General features: G+C 36.3%; 1 protein-coding gene across 1 annotated transcript in view; it reads left to right on the top strand.

The window, feature by feature from the left end:
• Positions 1-15,919, top strand: part of STYX (serine/threonine/tyrosine interacting protein) — a 57,728-nt gene that overhangs the window by 21,287 nt on the left and 20,522 nt on the right. The window contains exons 2-9 of the mRNA XM_011999720.1: positions 539-571; positions 2,440-2,493; positions 7,101-7,198; positions 11,656-11,716; positions 12,451-12,487; positions 12,883-12,922; positions 13,015-13,065; positions 14,703-14,775. Coding sequence (XP_011855110.1) covers positions 539-571; positions 2,440-2,493; positions 7,101-7,198; positions 11,656-11,716; positions 12,451-12,487; positions 12,883-12,922; positions 13,015-13,065; positions 14,703-14,775 — 447 coding nt within the window. The remainder of the gene's footprint in view (positions 1-538; positions 572-2,439; positions 2,494-7,100; positions 7,199-11,655; positions 11,717-12,450; positions 12,488-12,882; positions 12,923-13,014; positions 13,066-14,702; positions 14,776-15,919) is intronic.

Here is a 15,919-nt window from a genome sequence, read left to right as displayed (position 1 = left end):
TGTTAGCCAGGATGGTCTCGATCTCCTGACCTCGTGATCCGCCCGTCTCAGCCTCCCAAAGTGCTGGGATTACAGGCTTGAGCCACCGCGCCCGGCCTCAGGTATTATTTGTTGATCAGACATTCTTCTTGCTGTCTTGGACTACACAGTGTTTTAGGTATCTATTGTCAGTTGATTAGAGTTGGCATGAGAAACAAAAAAATCTAGTGACATCTCTGACTTAGAAGATCAGTTTTGGGGAGAATCTTCTGGAATATCTATTCTATTCTTAAGTTTAATGAGCAATTTCATCCATTATATGAAGTAATATAATAATTCTGGAAGCCTAGTTATTTAAAGAATGCCTTAAGCTTTGTTTCTTGTCACTTCAATTTTCAGATGTTTGTGAAACCAAGTCTGCTATTTTAATAAAATATTCTTAAAGTATAATGTAACTTTAAAAAATCCACATACTTGTATGTCACATCTTTAGCCTTTAATTGGGTGACTTTTTAAATGTTATCTACTTTTATTCTTATGTTTTCCTCCCCTTTTAAAGGAGTGGACCTACCCTATGAGACGAGAGATGCAGGTATGGCAACCTTTTGTTTGTTCAAACCAACCCATGTTATTGTAGTAACAACCTCAGTTTATAGGATTTGAGACCTGCTGATTCATGATCTGTAGGTTCATCATTATGTATTTTAAATAATTATTTTAAATATTTAAGGTTAATCTTGGATCTTAAAAAGATGGGAAATTAGAGGAATGTAATAATAGGTGTTTGTACTTAATGAGTCACTTTCTCTTATTATTATTATTATTATTATTATTTTGAAACTGAGTTTTGCTCTTGTTGCCCAGGCTGGAGTGCAGTGGCACGATCTCGGCTCACTGCAACCCCCGCCTCCCAGGTTCAAGCGATTCTCCTGCCTCAGCCTCCTGAATAGCTGGGATTACAGGCATGCGCCACCACGCCTGGCTAATTTTGTATTTTTAGTAGAGGCAGGGTTTCTCCATGTTGGTCAGGCTGGTCTCGAACTCCTGACCTCAGGTGATCACCTACCTCGGCCTCCCAAAGTGCTGGGCTTACAGGCATGAGCCACTGCACCTGGCCAATGAGTCACTTTCTTTTTCTTCATGTGAAAAATTGGATACTATCTTTGTATTCCTTTTGAAAGCAGTTTGCTTTCTCTGTTTGTGTAGATAGGGAGAGTTCACTGTACAACAAATAAGCATTGTTCATTTTGTGTCCGATTTTCAATCAACTTCCATAATTAAGTCTTTTAGAAGATCAAATTGAATACTTTCAGTTTGGAATGAATTAAATGATAGCTAACCCTCATAGCAGCTCATTTTCTTTTGCATTTCATACTTTTTACAGTGAGGTCTGTTTGCCCCAGGATTAAGTAGTATCTTGTTCCTGGGAATCCCATGACTTCTAAAAATCTGTTACTTTTCTCTCTTAATGAAAATTCACTTTGAAAAAATATGTGAGTACCTATGAGGCATTTTGTTTGGTGCTATGAGGAATGCAAAGATGACTAAATGTAATTTCTGCCCACAAAAGCCTGGTGGGAGAAATCAGTTTTATATACAAATAATTATGACTTATAGAACTGAACTATAAAGTTACTGTTAGTATCTGGGATGTATATATCCAGACTGAAAGCTTTCTATATTGAATTTACGTAGAATAAATTTGAATTCAGCTTCTGGAAGGTACATATTTAAATTGTTGAAATTTTGTCAACTGGCAAATATTTGAATTTGGACTTTTTGTGTTACAGTAATAATTTGCTTCTATCAACTATAGATAATAGTTTTAGGTCGGGCACAGGAGTTCATGTCTGTAATTCCAGCAGTTTGGGAGGCTGAGGCAGAAGGATCACTTGAGCCCAGGAGTTCCTTATCAGCCTGGGCAACATACTGAGACTTCATCTCTGTTTTTTAAAGAAAAAAAAAAAAAGATTAAAAAAATAGATAATAGTTCCAATCTTATTGTATCTTGTGCTGCTTTTGATTTGGCCAAATAAGGTTTTGTGTAGGTTTAAAAGGATGATTTCCTTTATGCCTATTTTATTTCCAGATTTTAGCAGATAATAGAAGTAAAATTTAAAAGATTTTATTAATCTAAAACGCAACATTACAATGTACTAATTCCATCCAAACTGCTTATAAAAAGCTCTATAAGTTCACATGTCCAACTTTTCAGAGCTGTTGATATAAAGTAAAGCTGTTTAAATAAAACTTGAGTGTCTTATTCAATATTATAAAGCATGCCTGCATTTCTCTACCCAATCATTTGCTCATCATGGATAGGAAATGCTCCCTGAATAACAAACGTTTAAGCAAATTGTTTTAACAACTATGAAAACACCCTACAAATTCAGTTATATGGTACATAGTCTTATAGATTTAAATTGCTGATGGTAAATACCTCAATTTTTTTTTTTCCAGGAAATTTTACCTGGATTGTTCTTAGGCCCATACTCATCTGCTATGAAAAGCAAGGTATGAACTTTGTTAGATTCACCAAGAGAGACTTTTATTAACCAACTTTTCTTGGGTAAGTTTTTTGGCAATAAAGAGTTTTATTTTAGGGAGCATCCACAAGTACTGTCTGTTAACAGTGATTGTCACTTTGGAGTACCTTCCTCTTTCCTTATTTTACTAGACCAGTAGTTCTCAAGTGTTTCACCACAAATCACATAGTTTTTGTTTTTTCCTCATGAAATTTGTATGTTTGAAAGATTTACCAGATAACTGACCTTTAATAACTTATTTACTCTCTAAAATACTAGACATCTGTAATTGCTAATCATAGCTTCAGAACAATATGAGGTATACTTAAAGCCCAAAATAAGGAATTTCTATGTTTAGTTAAACCTTCCTTATCAAGGGTAAGACTGTGTATGTTAACTGAAAGTGATTCACCTTAGTTGTTTTGCCAGCCAGACTTTAGAGGGCTGGTTGGTATCCCTGATCTGAAATTTGAAACTTTTTGAGCACCAGTATGTCACTCGAAGGAAATCCTCATTGCAGTATTTCAGATTTTGGATTTTTGGATTAGGAATGCTCAATTATAAGTATAATGCAAATATGCAAAACAAACAGAAAAATACAAACTCTGAAATACTTCTGGTCCCCGGCATTTTAGATAAGGGATATTCAATCTTTATAAATATTCTACATAGTCAAACTTTAATGGACTTACTCAGTTGCAGTTAAAATAGGTAGATCTCATTTTAATATGTTCTTGCCACTTCTAAAAGATTCAGTGCTACTAATTCTCTTTGAGTTACAACATGAAACGTACCACAAATGTCTTTCCCCAATACTTTGCCTGTTCAGAAGTCAGTATACTTAAATTGTGTTTGATATCTCTGTAATTTAAAATGATGTTCTTAGGAATTTAACCGATTTTAAAAGGTCATTGATTTTGAAACTTGAAGGTTTTTTTGACTGCTGAAACATGGGTAAGAGTAAACCTGGACATCCTGATGACTTTCTGCTTAGTTGGAAAGATAGGGAGTTAGTAAAAGTAAGTACTAGGGAAAGGACAGGGCAGGTAACTATAGACATAGCTATAATTTATTTTGTAAAAGACTGATGTAAACAAGGTTATTGTCCATATAATTTGCTATTCACCAAGTACTAGTCTTCCAGATCGTTTTAGATAATTTTCATTTTTAAAATTTCCATTGTACTTTATAAATATACATACAGTATTTATCACATTAAAGTATTTGTTTAAAGATCTGTCTCCTCAATGGGAGGCTGAGGCAGGCAGATTACATGAGGCCAGGAGTTTGAGACCAGCCTGGCCAACATGGCAAAACCCCGTCTCTACTAAAAATACATAAATTAGCTGATTATGGTGGTACGTGTCTGTAATCTCAGCTACTTGCGAGGCTGAGGCACGAGAATTGCTTGAACCTGGGAGGTAGAGGTTGCAGTGAGCCAACATGGCACCACTGTACTCCAGCCTGGTTGACGGAGTGAGACTTTGTCTCAAAACGAAACAAAAACACACACCAAAAAAGGTCTAATTCTTCAAAACTTCTTCTCTTGAAATGTCACCATGGTCTTATTAGACAGAGAAAAAGCCTCTATGGCAGTATTTTATATTTCCCACCCTAGGTAACCATAATATAGCCCATATTTGTTTTCATAGCATTATCTGAAAACAACAACAAAAAATAATAATGGAGATAAACCTAAATGGATAAACTCCTTTTTAAACACTCATTTATTGTTGTTATTATTTTGTGAGAGAGGAATGGGGTCTCGCTCTGTTATCCAGGCTGGAATACAGTGGTGTACTATCATAGCTCACTGTAACCTCAAACTCCTGGGCTCAAGCTGTCTTCCTGCCCCAGCCTCCCAAGTAGCTAGGACTACAGGCATACACCACCATGCCTGGCTTAATTCTCAAATTTTTTCTAGAGGTGGGGTTTGGCTGTGTTACCCAGGCTAGTCTCAAATTCCTGGCTTGAAGTGATCCTCCCACCTTAGCCTCCCAAAGCACTGGGATTACAGGCATGACCCACCATGCCTGGCCACATTTACTTAAGTATATCTTTTATTAAATTCAAATACAGTTTAAATAAAAGAGTCAAATTTAGGGCCTTTGTAACTAGTAAACTATTTCTTTTTGTAAAGTTTTTCTGTTGTTTTTAAATGTGAGGTAAGGTCATAATTTGCTTTATATTAGGTTGGTGCAAAAGCAACTGCCTTTGAAAAGTACAAAATAATTCTATTCGCTGTTACGTTAGGGCTCTATTTTGATAGTTTATTTTTACTTAGTAGTAGTCTAATGGGCCTTCAAAGCTTGTTTAAGCATATTTATACATATTTATGTGCATCATCTTGTACTTTCTCACATTCATAAAGTAGATAAGAAAACTCCATAGGTCATCAAGTATACACGAAGGACTTAATTTTGAATTTGTTGTGGAGTTGGCACAAGTCTCAATATAGAACATTGGTTAATTATTAAGCTTACCAAATGCTTATCTCACTTTCCCTAACTCAGGTTATACTCAAATACAAAGATAATTGAATTCTAATCTATGCTGACATAAAACTTGCTGCAGAAATTAAAACTTAAAACTTGAAAATTATATTGTCTTAGCTCAGGCTGCTCAAACAAAATACCATAGACAGGGTGGCTTAAACAACAGACAATTATTTCTCTGAGTTCTGGAGGCTGGGAAGTCCACAGTCATGGTCCGGCTCTGGTGAGGACCCTCTTGCTGGTTTGCAGATCCCTCCCTTCTTGCTGTATCCTCACACAGCCAAGAGAACGAGTTCTTGCCTCTTATAAGGGTACAGATCCTGTCATGGAGGTTTCTACCCTCTTGACCTCAATTTAAAACTGATTACCTCCCAGAGACTCCACCATCATATCTTGGGGGTAAGGATTTCACCATATGAATTTGAGGTGATGCAAACATTTAGTTCATAACACATAAATTATTATTTTTTTACTTTGCTCATGAATTATTAGTGCTACTGTTTTGTACTATTTAAAATGCGGGAAATGGGAATTAAATATATAGGATTTTAAACTGAATGTGTCAGGAAATTCAAGGTTATCTGATTCTCTTGCCATTGTGATTTGTTAGTTCATTTATTGAACAGATAATTATTGAACACTTAACTAGTTATACATACTTGATACTTAAGTGATTGTATTATACACTTTACACATACTGTGTATCAGTGAACAAATACAAATCTTTTCTGTCAAGGAACTTAATGCTCTAGGTAATAAAATAACATCTGTAAACTCACTTAAACTTATAATCACTTGCAAATGAAAATTTATTTTTTGGTAATTTCTAGAATTGTCATGTTAAATTGCTTTTAAGTATGGAGCCAAAAGCACTACAGGTTGAGTATCCCTAATCTGAAAAATCTGAAATGCTCCAAAGTGAAACTTTTTGAGTTTCAGCATGAAAGCACAAGTGAACTCCACACCTGTCACCATGTAATGGGTCACAGTCAAAATTTTGTTTCATGCACCAAATGACTGTATGAAATTACCTTCAGAGTATGTGTATGTGGTGTGTGTGAAGCATAAATGAATTTTGTGTTTAAACTTGGATCCTATCCCCAAGACATCTCAGTATGTATAGGCAAATATTTCTTTTTTTTTTTTTTTTTTTTTTGAGACAAAGTCTCGCTCTGTCGCCCAGGCTGGAGTGCAGTGGCGCGATCTTGGCTCACTGCAAGCTCCGCCTCCTGGGTTCATGCCATTCTCCTGCCTCAGCCTCTCGAGTAGCTGGGACTACAGGCGCCCACCACCTCGCCCGGCTAATTTTTTGTATATTTAGTGGAGACGGGGTTTCACTGTGTTAGCCAGGATGGTCTTGATCTCCTGACCTCGTGATCCGCCTGCCTCAGCCTCCCAAAGTGCTGGGATTATAGGCATGAGCCACTGTGCCCAGCCAAGGCAAATATTTCAAAATCTGAAATCTGAAACACTTATTGTCCTATCTTGGGACCAGCATTTTGGATAAGGGATACTCAACCTGTATGGAATATAATAACACGCCATTGAAGTTGCCATTTTTAACTTCAGGAAAATTTTTAAATGGTGAAAGGTTAACTAGATTATGTGAAGTATGTAAATTAATTCTGACTCTTAAAGTATACTGGGAGAAGCAAGGAGTTGTCTAGAGATTTGGGCTCAGGTACTGCTGTTAACTAGGTCAGTGATGTCCAAGTATTTGGTAATGTAACTGTTTTATGTCTTAGTAGTCCCCTCTAAAGAATAAAGATTGCAGTCAATATATATAACTACCATTTATTAAACACTTGCTGTGTGTCCCAGGTGCTATGCCAAACATCTTGCATAAAGGCTCCATTAAGCTCTAAAATTATAGGTATGAAATATCCCTGTTAACTTTTTGAGGACATTAGTGTGTTAGTCTTGAATCATTGAAATATCTTGCTACCCACTTCAGGTATATTATAAAATTAGCTTTAATCCTCTGGACTTAAGCAGAGACTTGGGTTCTGTGTATTTTCAAACATCTGTGTTATATAGTAAGAGGATGTTTGATATTTTAAAATATTCATCTTCCCTGTCCTCCCCCTGCTTTTTTTTACAGCTACCTATACTACAGAAACATGGAATAACCCATATAATATGCATACGACAAAATATTGAAGCAAACTTTATTAAACCAAACTTTCAGCAGTTATTTAGGTAAGAATTATTGCTATGATTTGTAAAACACGTATTGAAGTTTCATTTCAGGTTTTGTACCATCAGTTTTTTCTGTATATGAAAAATGGGTCATACAGTACATAGTTTTTTACAATAAATTTTACTTAAAATACTTAAATAATTTATGCCCATAATGCAGAATTCTAAAGGTTCAAAATAGTGTATATTGTCAAGAAGTTTCTTGAAAAGTAAAAATTAAAAAGAATTTAAAAATAACATATACTGAAAAGTAGATTTTAGTATACATTATTTTATCTCTTGAGGGATAAAGGAATTGGGTATCTAGGGATAGGTACAGGGAAACAACATCTACTATTACCTCTTTATTGGGTAGCTTTCCAGTGTTAGGTTAAATTTATGAGCATATTCTTATAGATAAACTTTTGTTTTTTACATTGCCTTTGTTTTTTTTTTTACTTTGTATTTTTTGGAGATTGGTTTATATCAGTATGTATATCAAACTGCTTATTCTTTTTAAGTTGCATTATAATCCACTGTATGGCTATACTAAAATTTATTCAGTCTGTTGGACATTTAGATTGTTTCTGGCCTTATACTAATATGTATAGCATATAGTGACTATCATTGTACATATTACTCAATTTATACGTGAGCATATTGATAGGGCAAATTTGTAGAATTGCTGGATATGAGTATGAACATTTTAAATTTTGATAGATGTTGCAGATTGTTTTCCAGTGCATTGTATCAGTTTACATTCCCACTGCCAAGTATATGAGAGTGACTCTTCCCTTGGTATCTCTCCAAGATGGAATTATGAAACATTTTGGAGAGTCTCAAAGTCTAATGGAGTAAAAGTGGCATCTCATTTGATGTTCTTATTTATCTTACAAGTTCAGTTGAGCATGTAATGGTTTTTAATGTTCTTTATTTTTTAACTTCGTTTTTAAAATAGAGTATGTTACACCTGGTACAAAAACTCTACTTTTTCTCCTCTAAACCCAAACCACCATGCTCCTCTCTGAGGAGGCAGCTTCTTCCTTCAATATCTATGTAAAAGTATATATGTTAAAAATATTTTAGGCCAGCGCAGTGGCTCATGCCTGTAATCCCAGCATTTTGGGAGGCCGAGGTGGGCAGATCACCTGAGGTCAGGAGTTCAAGACCAGCCTGGCCAATGTGGTGAAACCCCATGTCTACTAAAGCGAAAATTACCTTAGCGTGGTGGCACATTCCTGTAGTCCCAGCAACTCAGGAGACTGAGGCAGGAGAATTGCTTGAACCCGGGAGGCAGAGGTTACAGTGAGCCGAGATCATGCCACTGCACTCCAGCCTGGGCGATAGAGCAAGACTCCATCTCAAAAAAAAAAAAAAAAAAAAAAAAGCTGGGTGCAGTGTCTTACGCCTATAATCCCAGTACTTTGGGAGGCTGAGGGGGGTGGATCATGAGGTCAAGAGATTAAGAATATCCTGGCCAACATAGAGAGACCCTGTCTCTACTAAAAATACAAAAATTTTCTGGGCATAGTGGCGTGCGCCTGTAGTCCCATTTACTCAGGAGGCTGAGGCAGGAGAATCACTTGAACCCGGGAGGCAGAGATTTCAGTGAGCCGAGATTGTCCCACTGCACTCCAGCCTGGCGACAGAGTGAGACTCTGTCTCAAAAAAAAAAAAAATTTAATGCTTTGCTTTATTTTTAAAATGAAACCAATCTATAAATATCTGTATACATACTCTAAAATACATTGTTTGAACATATAATAGAATACTATGTAACCATGAAAAAGAATGTGATATATCTATGTGTTTGGATTTGGGATGATCTCCAAAATAATGCATTGCATGAACAAAGCAGAGTGTGGAACAAGGTGTATATATTCGCAATGTGTTGAGTAAATATATATATACTACATTAAGTATATTTATTCTTGTATATGCATAGAAAATTTCTGGACCAACAGGCTAGAGACTTCATAGTGATTGCTTCTAAGAAGGGAAATTCAGAGCCTGTGATGGTAGAGGGACATATTTTTCTTTCATGTTTTTTTTTTTTTTGAAATGGAGTCTCACTCTGTCACCCAGGCTGGAGTGCAGCGGCATGATCTTGGCTCACTGCAACTTCCACCTCCTGGGTTCAAGCAATTCTCCTGCCTCAGCCGCCTGAGTAGCTGGGATTATAGGCGCACACCACCACTCCGGGCTAATTTTTTTTTGTTGTGTTTTGGATGGAGTTTTGCTCTTTTGCGCAGGCTGGAATGCAATGGCGTGATCTCGGCTCACTGCATCCTCCGCCTCCCAGGTTTAAGCAATTCTCGGCCTCAGCCGCCCAAGTAGCTGAGATTACAGGCGCCCACCACCACTCCGGGCTAATTTTTTTTGTGTTTTTAGTAGAGACGGGGTTTCACCATCTTGGCCAGGCTGCTCTTGAGCTCCTGACCTCTTGATCCACCCACCTCAGCCTCCCAAACTGCTGGGATTACAGGCGTGAGCCACCACACCCGGCCTAATTTTTGTATTTTTAGTACAGATGGCATTTCACCATGTTGGCCAGGCTTGTCTTGAACTCCTGACCTGGTGATCTGCCTGCCTCGGCCTCCCAAAGTCTTTTTCTGTTGTGTATGTGTATTTATGTGTATACGCATAGAATTATTAAAGAAAATGAGAATGTTGTGTTTTAAAATATCGAACTATATAAGGTGAAACTAATCTTAAGAAAAAAACAACCAAAAAATCATACTGTTCGTTTCTAATGTGTACTGAATTTTTGTTCAAATTATAATGTTGTTGGTGCAGGTTCTTTGTCCTAATGGAAGAACCATTTCTCCTTAAACTTTTACAGTACTAGTTTTTAGAGATTGGTAGTTCTACTAGTAGTTCTTGACACAGAATATGTTATGCATTAAAATATTTAATTTCATTCTGAGTTAACATTTTTCCTCTGAAGCATTGTTTTATATAACTGGAATTTCCAATCACTTCAGGCTACAGTCATTGTTGAAATCCTTGTGGGTTAAATCTTGGATTTTCCTCAGATCCTGGGGTTTAGCTTCTGCGGTGTTTTGTTTTGTTTTGTTTTGTTTGAGACAGAGTCTTGTTCTTTCACCCAGGCTGGAGTGCAATGGCACGATTTCAGCCCACTGCAGCCTCCGCCTCCCAGTTTAAGTGATTCTCTGCCTCAGCCTCCTGAGTAGCTGGGATTACAGGTGTGCACCACCACACCTGGCTAATTTTTATATTTTTAGTAGAGACGGGGTTTCACCTTATTAGCCAGGCTGGTCTTGAACTCCTGACCTCAGGCAATCCACCTGCCTCGGCCTCCCAAAGTGCTGGGATTACAAGCATGAGCCACCATGCTTGGCCTCGGCTTCTCTGTATTAAAGTCCTGAATTCTTTGAAGTTGTTACCGGGTAACTGATCATTGAAGAACTGTAATTTTTAATGCAAAATTGTCCTTAAAACTAGTTTAATAACTTAGCTAATTGCCTATAGTTGTGTTAATAAACAGTGGTCTTAGGAATGCTTAGAAGTGGAAGTTTTTTACAAAATAAAACAAGCTAACATATTAAAAATGCCTTATTTTTAAGTATTTTGTAAAGTGTAAAATTCAAGACAGGTGCTCTCAGCTGGTTTTTTGTTTTTTGTTTTTTGTTTTTGCTTTACTAAAAATTAGTTCAAATGGTGGATGTTTGAGTCATGGTTCCATAGACCATGCCTTCTGTTTTTATTTGTTCCTTCTCTTTTAGACTTTGGACTTCCTCTGAAATGTCCTCTGTAGTTTTATGAGCAGGGGTCACAGGACCACTTAGAGAACAATCTTCTGGTCTTAGAGAAATTGATAGAAATAAAAGAATAACATAACGATTACAGGTACCTTTGTCTTTATTTCTAGGTCCACTCTGATCTAGAGGAATGTATCTTCCTGCTTGTGATTTTTCTGTTTTAGCCAGATGGTTCATTATATGCCAATAAAATATGTATTTATTTTTGAGATAAGAATCTTGCTTTGTTGCCCAGGCTGGAGTGCAGTGGCCCAATCATAGCTTACTATATCCTTGACTTCCAGGCTCACACAATTCTACCTCAGCCCCCTGAGTAGCTGGGACTATAGGTGCACACCACCACACCCAGCCGATTTTTTAATATTTTTTAGAGATGGAGTCTCCCTCTGTTGCTCAGGCTAGGCTCAAGTGATCCTCCCACCTTGGCCTCCCAAAATGCTGGGATTACAGGCATAAGCCAGTGTGCCCAGGCTGATGGATTTTTTTAAATACTAAAATATCAGAGATGTTAACATGGTGTTTCAAGTTTTAATGCCTTCAAGCAATGTAAAATCTACCACACAGTTCTTGGGAATATGATACTTTGAAGGTTGTTTTGCATTCTTGTCATGGTTACCAAGAAATAATCGTTATTTTTTTAAAATACATTAAGCATTTTACTTAAAGTGTGCTTATCACAAAATACTCTATTTTCAGATATTTAGTCCTGGATATTGCAGATAATCCAGTTGAAAATATAATACGTTTTTTCCCTATGGTAGGTACCAGTATTTTAAAAAATAACATTTAAATTTTTTTATGATTTGACTTCTTAGTTGTGCTGCTTCTTTTTTCTTTTCTTTTCTTTTCTTGTTTTTTTTGAGACAGAGTTTCACTCTTGTTGCCCAGGCTGGAGTGCAATGGCACAATCTTGGCTCATCACAACCTCCGCCTCCTGGGTTCAAGTGATTTTTCTGCCTCAGCCTCCCAAGTGGCTGGGATTACAGGCATGAGCCACCATGCCCAACTAATTTTGTATTTTTGGTAGAGACGGGGTTTCTCTGTGTTGATCAGGCTGGTCTCGAATTCCTGACCTCAGGTGATCCGCCCGCCCCAGCCTCCCAAAGTAGTGGGATTTCAGGTGTGAGCCATCACACCCAGCCCCTTTAATTGTGCTTGTAAAGCTTACTACTTTTACTTTGCTGTGACTGAAAATTATGTGATTGTGTTTTTTAAAAAAATGAATTATTTGTAGAAAATTTTTTTATGATCTCCAGAAATTTGAGGAATCATATTGTGATTATATTAGATTCAAATTAAATTTTGGCTTTTTTTTTTTTTTTTTTTGGACTTGTCTACTACAAGACAATTATTTGTAGCATTTTGGAAATTTGTGAATTAAGATAATTTTTATACCTATAAATTAGGAAATTGTTTTCAATAGGTTTCATTTTATTTCATTATATGCATGTATTTTATGCTTACATTAATCCACATGTCTTTTGCCTCCAGACTAAGGAATTTATTGATGGGAGCTTACAAACAGGAGGTAAATAATATTTCTTTTCCTTAACTAATGTTTATATTTTGATTATTTGTTAATTTTTTAGTTGGTATTTGTCTTAAATGCAGGATATGGAAGTTATAATTACATGTAGTAGCTTACTCCCAAATTTTTATTTTCCCAATTACTTGTTTCATTTGGATAGGCTTTCTGGAGTATCCCTGTAGACTGTTTTCAAATTCTCTGTGAGCTTTCAATTTCTTTAATAAGAGTCTGGTATATTCTCTACACAGCTAATAATAACAAATTGTAAAGATTTGAAAATAAACATCCAAGCGATTATAGTATATAAGGAAGGAGTTACTTTACTGTGGTTTCAATATATTTCAGCTGCTGACTCAGGTGTTTTTCTATTAGAATAACGAATTCATGTTTTTCAGGAAAAGTTCTTGTGCATGGAAATGCAGGAATCTCCAGAAGGTATGAAGTTAAAAATAATCTTTCTTTCTGTAACATTTAATTAATGAGTTGTATTTTCTGGTTGTTTTCTAAAATTATTTCCCCCTCTTCAGTGCAGCCTTTGTTATTGCGTACATTATGGAAACATTTGGAATGAAGTACAGGTAAGAAAATACCCTAAAACCTAGCCACAGTTTAAATTCTCATTAAAATGAAGCTTAATGGGAATGGTTTGGAAGTTTGAAGTTCTTATTCCCCTGATTATTTTTCATGTAGTCATGTTTGATTAGGCAGGCCCTTATTCTATGGTTAGTCTCAACCTAATTTATCTAGTTGTATAGATATGCATAGGCTAATATGGAAATCCTATGAAAAACTACTTACGACAAGAGAATTGGTTGGTCTGAGTATAAAAACTCCTGAACACAAATGTTAGTGCTTGCCTTATTTAAAAGGCTAATTTGTCATGTTGTACTTTAACAATAGTTGGATGAAAAATTACCTAGGAATTGTTTGCAGCATCTGTTTGTAATTCAGAGTAGTCTTTCTTATCAAAAATTATCTTTTCCAAGCATTCTATATAGATTTTTTAAAAGATGGGTGTGGTCATGAGCTTCTTACCCCAAGACAAAGCAAAAGCCTGGCCAGTGTACAGTATTTCCTTTCTCAGTTTTTCTTGTTCTACAAATTAGAAATCTTGTAGTAATCATTGACACCTTTTTCTATTTCAGTCCCTTTTATATTTAAATTAGAACGGAAAACTTTGCTTAAAAATATCTATTCTTAAAAGAATATTAGTTGAATACAAATATTTATTTCTTTATTTATTTATTTATTTATTTTGAGACAGAGTCTTGCTCTATTGGCGGGCTGGAGTGCAGTGGCATGACCTCGACTCACTGCAACCTCCGCCTCCCAGATTCAAGCAATTCTCCTTCCTCAGCCTCCCTAGTAGCTGGGACTACAGGTGCACGCCACCATGCCCAGCTAATTTTTGTATTTTTATTAGAGACAGAGTTTCACCATGTTGGCCAGGATGGTCTCGATCTCTTGACCTTGTGATCCGCCAACCTCAGCCTCCCAAAGTGCTGGTATTACAGGGGTGAGCCACTGCGCCCGGCCGGAATACAAATATTTAATTGCAAAAAGATTGAACATGTATTGATGGACTTTATGTTGTATATATTCTTTTTATTTGGAATTTTGTCAGAACATTAATGTTGGAAATAACTTGTATTTATTGGGTCTTTGCTGTGAGCTCAGTACTATTATAGGCACTTTTATCTAATTTAAGCCTCATAACAACAAAAGTAAACCTCTTTAACTAGTGATAATATTTTGAGCTTGAACTTGTACAAAATGCTTACATTTTATAAGCATTTAACATGCACAAAATGCTTACATTTTATATATTTATTTTAGAGACAGGGTCTTCCTCTGTTTCTCAGGCTGGAGTATAGTGGCACAATCATAGCTCACTGTAGCCTTAGACTCCAGGGCTCAAGCAGTCCTCCCACCTCAGCCTCTCAAGAAGCTGGGACTATACCACATCACTGTGCCTGGCTAATTTTTAAGTTTTTTGTAGAGATGAGGTCTGACTACATTGCCCAGGCTGGTCTCAAAGTCCTGGCTTCAAGCAGTCCTCCTGTGTTGGCCTCCCAAAGGATTGGGGTTACAGGCATGAGCCACTGCACCTGGCCACTTTACACTTATCTCCTATTCATAGTAGTTTCCCAAGGTAGGTGTTATTAGACTCTTCATTAAGTAATGCTGTCACATTAATATTCTTTTCTGTTTTCAGAGATGCTTTTGCTTATGTTCAAGAAAGAAGATTTTGTATTAATCCTAATGCTGGATTTGTCCATCAACTTCAGGTAACTTCTCTTTTCTTCCTCTTTAAGGCAGTTGGAAAGTAAGATATAAAATCCTTTGTACATGTAATTTAGGTGTACAATTTACTTTGTAAATACTTAAAATTGCCATAATCTGACTATTTTGATCCTTTATTCAAGTTTATATCTCTATTTAGAAGAATTTTCTTGAATGGGTGTGGTGGCTCATACCTGTCTGTAATCCCAGCACTGTGGGAAAACAAGGCGTTTGGATCACTTGAAGCCAGAAGTATGAGATCAGCCTGGGCCACAAAGTGATACCCAATCTCTAAAAAATAAAAAATAAACAAAAATTAGCCAGTCATGGTGGTGCATGGCTGTGGTCTCAGCTACTCAAGAGGCTGAGATGGGAGGATTGCTTGAGCCCAAGAGTTTGAGGCTACAGTGAACAGTGATTGTGCCATTGCACTCCAGCCTGGCCTACACAGTGAGACCCCATCCCTGAAAAATTTAAAAAAAAATTTTTTTCTTAAAAGCTGGCATTACTAAGAAAAAAGGGTTAAAGATACATTATCAAATCTAAGGCAAAATAATGGCTGTTAGAAATGTCTTTGATTTTTTTCTTCATTTTGATCACACAGAGCATAAGACAGTTTTGATTCTAAGTATACTAACTGTAACAGCTTTTTCCATTATATGTTTATCTTTTCCATGTTGTTTCATATTTTGTTGATGCCTGGCAGATGCACTGAAGAAGACAATAAATCTGAATTAATCTGATTAGACCAGGTTATTCAGTTTATTCCAAGAGGCCAAATCATAGGCTGCAGAATGTAGTCTAGCTGATTACATCCAGTTATGTAGGAATAAAGCTCATATTTCAACATCAAGAATATTTATTACAAAATATATTGTTGTAGTTACCAAGCTTTAAATTTTATTTTAATTTTTACTTTTAATTTTTACTACATTCAAAAGAGAAACAGTGTCATCTGTGTTCAGCCTGTTCATGTAAAATGTTTGTCTTCTGACTTTATAAGTTTCTTTGCCTTTTACCATGTTGTAGAGAACATTCTTGTTTTTTTCATTTAAAAAAAATTTTTTTTTTTTTTTTTTTTTTTTGAGACGGAGTCTCGCTCTGTCGCCCAGGCTGGAGTGCAGTGGCTGGATCTCAGCTCACTGCAAG

This window comes from Mandrillus leucophaeus, unplaced genomic scaffold, assembly GCF_000951045.1.
Source record: "Mandrillus leucophaeus isolate KB7577 unplaced genomic scaffold, Mleu.le_1.0 Scaffold60, whole genome shotgun sequence".
In the NCBI taxonomy this organism is placed as follows: Eukaryota; Metazoa; Chordata; class Mammalia; order Primates; family Cercopithecidae; genus Mandrillus; species Mandrillus leucophaeus.
Note: the sequence above shows the minus strand (reverse complement) of the source record. Positions and strands in the feature narration are given on the sequence as shown.